The sequence below is a fragment of the Elgaria multicarinata genome, chromosome 13, assembly GCF_023053635.1.
Source record: "Elgaria multicarinata webbii isolate HBS135686 ecotype San Diego chromosome 13, rElgMul1.1.pri, whole genome shotgun sequence".
In the NCBI taxonomy this organism is placed as follows: Eukaryota; Metazoa; Chordata; class Lepidosauria; order Squamata; family Anguidae; genus Elgaria; species Elgaria multicarinata.
In genome coordinates this window covers 1332950-1338987 of record NC_086183.1, presented here as the reverse complement: position 1 = coordinate 1338987, position 6038 = coordinate 1332950, and the positions used below count along the sequence as shown (strand labels likewise).

Genomic DNA, 6038 nt, shown 5'->3' with positions numbered 1-6038 from the left:
AGTAGGCCTACCTACACTATAGTATGGACCTATGATAATCTCTTACCCAAGGCCCAACAGCTGCAGGCCTCTTGGCAGGTTAACCCATCACCCCCCTGGAGGGCACTGCAGCTAGCTGAGGACTGGAGCCATACTTGCCCTCCTGGGGAGTACTGTCTGCCCTCCTGCCATTGGTGCAAAGCCACCATCCTCAGGTAACACAACCATGTGGTCCTCAGGTAACACAAGGTTGCATCACAATGGAGGCTCAAAGTTTCAAGATGTCCAACCTTAGTTTCACCCCTCATCAAAGGACCTTGTCTGCGCAGGAAAAATGATCTAGCATCCTGGGCTGCACCCCATGCAGACCCTGGTCAGGGAGGAAAAGGACGGCAATGTATAGACTTTGTGATGACATGATGTCCTGAGAATGACAGATGTGCACGTTAAAAACACAATGGAGGAGTTTCTTCTCTCCCATGGTTACCAGATGGGGAAAACCATTGGAGAAGGGACATATTCAAAGGTCAAAGAAGCTTTTTCGAAAAAACACCAACGAAAAGTGGCCGTGAAAATTATAGACAAAATGGGAGGACCAGAAGGTAAGGACTGGAGGCAAGTGTTAAGGGTAAGGCAGAGGACGCTCAGCACAATCACACACCAATCTAGGAAAGAATGTTCAATGCATGTTTTCAGGAACCAGTTTTTCAGGATAAATTCTGCCATTGCAATGGATAAGTTTCTTGGGCAAATGTAGATACTCGTGAGGCAAGAAAATTGCCCCTCCTCTAAACAGAGGGTGGATTGCCTCTGCAGATGAGTTAACTGGATTCTACTTGTTCAGCCTTCCCCAATCTGATGCCCTCCAGATGTTTTGGACTACCACTCCCAGCTTTCTCAACCATTGGCCATGTTAGCTGGGGCTGATGGAAGCTGAAGTCCAAAACAACTGGAGGACACCAGGTTAGGAAGAATGTACCACACCGTATATCAAAGTGCTTATTACTTTGCAGGAGTTGTCCCTTCTGCAGCCATTTCACCAGGAGCAATGAAGTATAGAACAAAGAACCCTAGAACAACCAGGGGCAACATGATCCACTGTTTGGAAATTCAAGGGCCCTTAATACACTGACCTAGCTCAGTGGGAATTGCTTTTATATGAGTGGCTCATGAGTAGCAGCAATGTTAAAATGGCCAACAATGACCTGTGGTGATCCATGGTCTGGTACCATCCAGATTATAGACTATTGCAATGTGTTGCATGGCAGGAGAGGGTTTGCCTTTGATGAGTTCTTGAAAATTACATTGGCCCTGTTCAGAAGACACCTTAAACCATGGCTTTAACCACAGTGATGAAGGCAAAAAGTCTTATTCGCTGTGGTTAAAGCTGCCTTCTGAATGGGGCCATTTTGTTCCAAACTCTGAGACTGCTAACTGGGGCCAGGTGTCAGGAAACGTATATCACCAGCACTTAGAGAATGTCAATGGCTCCCAGTCTGTTGCCAAGCAGAATTTCAAGTGCTGGCGCTTCACTTTAGTGCCCTACCTAGCTTAAGATAGCTTTCCCCAACCTGGTGCCCTCCAGATGTGATGGACTGCAATTTCCATCATTCCCCGCCAGATCAATCATTGGGTGAGCTGGCTGAGGTGCTGCGAGATATAGTCCAATACGTCTGGGGGGGCGGCAAGTTGGGGGAGGCCAGCTTAGCTGCTGGTGCCTGAAGGCACGTCTCCTGCTACCTGTGGTCATCTTCATTGGTGACTCAGCTGCCACCCACTCAACTGCCACTCAAGGTGACTCAATTGCCACCCACGCAGATGTCTTTTACACACCAGGCAAACAAATACCTTTTCTTTTTGCCAAGCTTTTAGGCCTTACCGCACCATAAACAGAGTTTTTCAGGCGGTCCAGACATGGTTGCCTTACACTGATAACTCTCCTGCATTTTCCATCCATCTTTTTTCTTTTCCCAGAAAATCCATAATGGGGGGAAAAGACAATGCTGCCGCACCTGGCTTTCCAAGGTGTAGCCCTAGGAGTCCTGCATCTGGAAGCACCCCTCTTTTTAAATCTGCTATTTTATCTTTTAGGGGCTACTCCCATAGTTGTATGTGGGTCTTATTGTTTAAGCCCATCCTGGAAAAAGTTATATTGGAGGATGGAATGTGAAATAAATAATATATGAGATGCCATAGTGGGGCTGCAGTTAACTATTTGGGTCCTGCCCCTTCAGCTCATCTATCCCAGACATGCCGAGGGCCGGCTCTGCCAGGAATGGGCAGCTGGCCCAGTCTTATGGATGTTTAAGGGACCCCTTTAGCCAAACACCAGAGTGGCCATGGCTCCTAATGCAACTCTCCTGCTGCTTAGGATGAGGTTGCTCTCCCCAGTTCTAGTGTTGGTGATAAGACTGTTAGCCTGGTTCAAAGAACCTCTCTGAAATATATTTGAGATTTAGGGTGCAATCATTGTATGTTTATTTTATTTATTTAAAGTCCTCTGTCTCCCAGCATTCCTCAGCTAGGACTTTTTTTCGTTCTAAACATGCATAGGATTGCACCCTTGATGATCAAACCCCTCAAATGCAGGCTTCCAATCATCCAATAGAGGGCAGGAGGATCGGTAGAGGCAATCTCCCTGTCTTCCCATCCTGCATATTTTGCCAGATGGGCTTTTTAGCAATGGCGCTTCAGAGTGGGAGGGAAGGAGGCTAGCAGGCACTTGGGAGAACTCCTGGCCTGGCCTCTCTTCTCCTCCCTGCCCACTGGAACACTGGCTTCCCAACCTCAGAGAGCAGCTGGTGTGGTTCTTTCCAGGCCAGCTGTGAGGGCCAGAGCACTGCCTCCCAGTTCAGAGGAACCCTCAGCATTCTACGCCCCCTCAGACAATGTCTAGAGGTCACAGGTTTGCTCCCTCTGTTGCAAAAATATAAATACAAATACTCAATAACATATTAAGACTATTGGTTGCAATTAATTTTCTATGCCTCACAAGCTAAGCCCTTTGCTTGAAACAGTGACTTACCTGTAGCAGACCTGCTGAAGAAATTTTAATCCAATATCAATAAAATGTGCATATGGCTAAAATATTTCTACAGCAAGAACCAGAATTTCTGGGTTTTTTGAGGATGAACACGTCACAGCAAATATAATTTTAGAAGAGGCATTACTTCCTATGTGTCTTGTGAGAGAGAATACCTCTTCATTTCATGCAATACAATTCATGCCCCTCTATTAAAAACACTATTTTTTTAAAAAAAAAACTGCCCAATTAATCAGGAGCACATTTTAAATTGATCTAACCAATTATCCAACTAGACATTCCAGCCCAAATTTATAAAATGCACGTTTGATAGTCTTTGTAAGTGCATGGTGGTTAATTTCAGTGGGTAGTTAGATTCACTAAGTAGAAAAATCTCTTAGGGTACAATCCTATGCTCATTTAGACAGAAAAAAGTCCTAGAATTCCCAGCATGTCGTGAGTTGTAGGCCTTTTTTCTGTCTGATTGGGCATAGGATTGTGCCCTTAGTTGCAGTGCTCCTGGGTTGACGACAGCCAGCAATCTCAACTGGGATTTGGCTATTTTCCTTTGCATTTTAGGAACACAGACCCACGTGCCTCCTTTCTTCACCATATCGATAAGAGTTGCGCATCAGCAGCCATTATGTGCAGCAGGGTGTAGGACTGCCGACAATTCATGGCACACACAATGGCCTCAAACTGAACATTGCTATGCTAGTACCTGGTACATTTATCCCTTTAGAATTCTGGGAGAACCACAGACACAACAGAAGGCATGATCTTCCTTCCCCACTGTACTAGCACAGCCTTTCCCAATCTAGTGCCCTCCAGGTGTTTTGGATTCCATCTCCTCCCAGCATTTGTGATTATTGGCCATGCTGGCAAGGGCTGATGGGAGCTGAAGTCCAAAACATCTGAAAGTCATCAGGTTGGGGATGGCTGTGCTAGAGAAAGCTGTGACTAGAGCTAGTTGGCTCTACTTAAAGCAGCATGAATTTTCCCAATACCATCCAAGGTCTTCAGAGAAAACTCATCCTTTCTTTGGAAGAAAGCATGATTACGTGTGCCAGGCATGTAACTTTCTCTACCCAGCTGATTTTACCAATCCTTTCTACGTCTTGACCAACTCTGTTGTTTCCTGTCTCAGAGTTTATTGAGAGATTCCTGCCTAGGGAACTCCAGATTGTCAAACGCTTGGACCACAAGAACATCATCCGGGTGTTTGAGATGCTGGAATCAACAGATGGGAAGATCTACCTGGTGATGGAGCTGGCAGAGGACGGCGACGTCTTCGACTGTGTCCTGCAAAGGGGGCCCTTGCCTGAGAGCCGGGCCAAAGCGCTCTTCCACCAGCTGGTGGAGGCAATCCGCTACTGCCACAGCTGTGGCGTGGCGCACCGGGACCTGAAGTGCGAGAACGCCCTCCTGCAGGGCTTCAACCTGAAACTGACCGACTTTGGATTTGCCAAGCTGCTCCCCAAGAACCGGAAGGAGCTGAGCCAGACATTCTGCGGCAGCACAGCCTACGCCGCGCCTGAGGTGCTGCAGGGCGTGCCCCACGACAGCAGGAAAGGTGACATTTGGAGCATGGGCGTGGTTCTCTACGTCATGCTCTGCGCAAACCTGCCCTTTGACGACACGGACATCCCCAAGATGCTCTGCCACCAGCAGAAAGGAGTCTCCATTCCGGGCCACTTGGGGATTTCTGAGGAATGCCAGGACCTCCTCAAAAGCCTGTTGGAACCGGACATGATCCTGAGACCCTCCATCGAAGAAGTGAGTTGGCACCCATGGCTAGCAAACTTCTGAGAAGAGGACCATGTCAAAACTCTCCCCAAATAAAAGGGGACTGGCTGTTTCCAAAATGCTCACATATATTTTAACGTTATGCTCAGTTTCTGGTCTATCCTTCCCAGAATGTAATAGGTGTTAACACTGGAGGTTTGTCTTCCCTTAGGTTTCCAATCAGGGGCATTTATTTTATTTTATTACATTTTTATATCACCCAATAGCTGAAGCTCTCTGGGCAGTTCACAAAAATTAGGGTCATAAGCATCTCCCTTACACCAAGTCAGACTGATGGCCTGTCTAGGCCAGGACCATCTATCTGAAGTTTTTGGGCTCTCAAGCAACGGTCTGCCCCAGCCCTGCAAGCTAGAAACCTTTTGACTGGAGATGCCCGAGGCTGAAATGAGGCCTCGGGCAGGAAAAAGAGGCTCCCTCAAGTGACGGCCCTGATCTTCCTAGCTGACAGCTCCATCTCATGAGTTTCTGTCATCTCTACTAGCAGGGAAGGTGCAGATCTATGCAATTCATGGGACAGAGTCACCCTAGAGCCCAGATCCATTATAGCCAGCAGACAAGCAATGGCTGAGAATCACATGTTCCCACGTATGAGCTGCTCTCCCTTCCTTCCTCATTCGTTGAGACCTCAAGTAGAAACTTTTACATGCCGCAGCTGGAGAAAGCTCTCTTCCTGTCCTTCTAGTCAATGCCTAGAGCAGCCAGGTGGGTCCCCATGGCCACCACCACCTCCTCCCTTCCTAGCTGGGTGAAACAAAGCTTTCAACCACCCCACCCACCAAATCCTCCAGAAGAGGGGACTGACTCACCCATACCTTGGCAATGCAAGAGAGAGCCAGTGTGGTGTAGTGGCTAAGGTGTTGGACTGGGAGTCAGGAGATCTGGGTTCTAGTCCCTCCCTTGGCCATGGAAACTCACTGGGTGACTTTGGGCCAGTCACAGACTCTCAGCCCAACCTACCTCACAGGGTTGTTGTTGTGAGAATAAAATCGAGAGGAGGATTATGTAAGCCACTTTGGGTTCCTTGGAGGAAAAAAGGTGGGATATAAATGTAATAAATAAATAATAAATAAATAATATATGCAGTCAGCCTCACCCACTATCCCCTCTAAGACAGCAGTATGTCGGTGGAGTCTCTGAAGGAAGGTAACAGAGAACCAGCTTCAAAACTAGGGCTACTAAGCATAGTTCCTCGACAGGCTCTGGTGGGTGAAAAAAGTCAAGAGACCAACAC

General features: G+C 47.5%; 1 protein-coding gene across 1 annotated transcript; it reads left to right on the top strand.

The window, feature by feature from the left end:
- The first annotated feature begins 288 nt into the window (after nucleotides 1-288).
- On the top strand, nucleotides 289-4927 carry TSSK3 (testis specific serine kinase 3). The gene is made up of 2 exons (XM_063139888.1): nucleotides 289-581; nucleotides 4149-4927. The coding sequence occupies exons 1-2, from the start codon at nucleotides 410-412 to the stop codon at nucleotides 4808-4810; spliced, it is 834 nt and encodes a 277-aa protein (XP_062995958.1). The 5' UTR covers nucleotides 289-409; the 3' UTR covers nucleotides 4811-4927.
- The last annotated feature ends 1111 nt before the right edge of the window (nucleotides 4928-6038 follow it).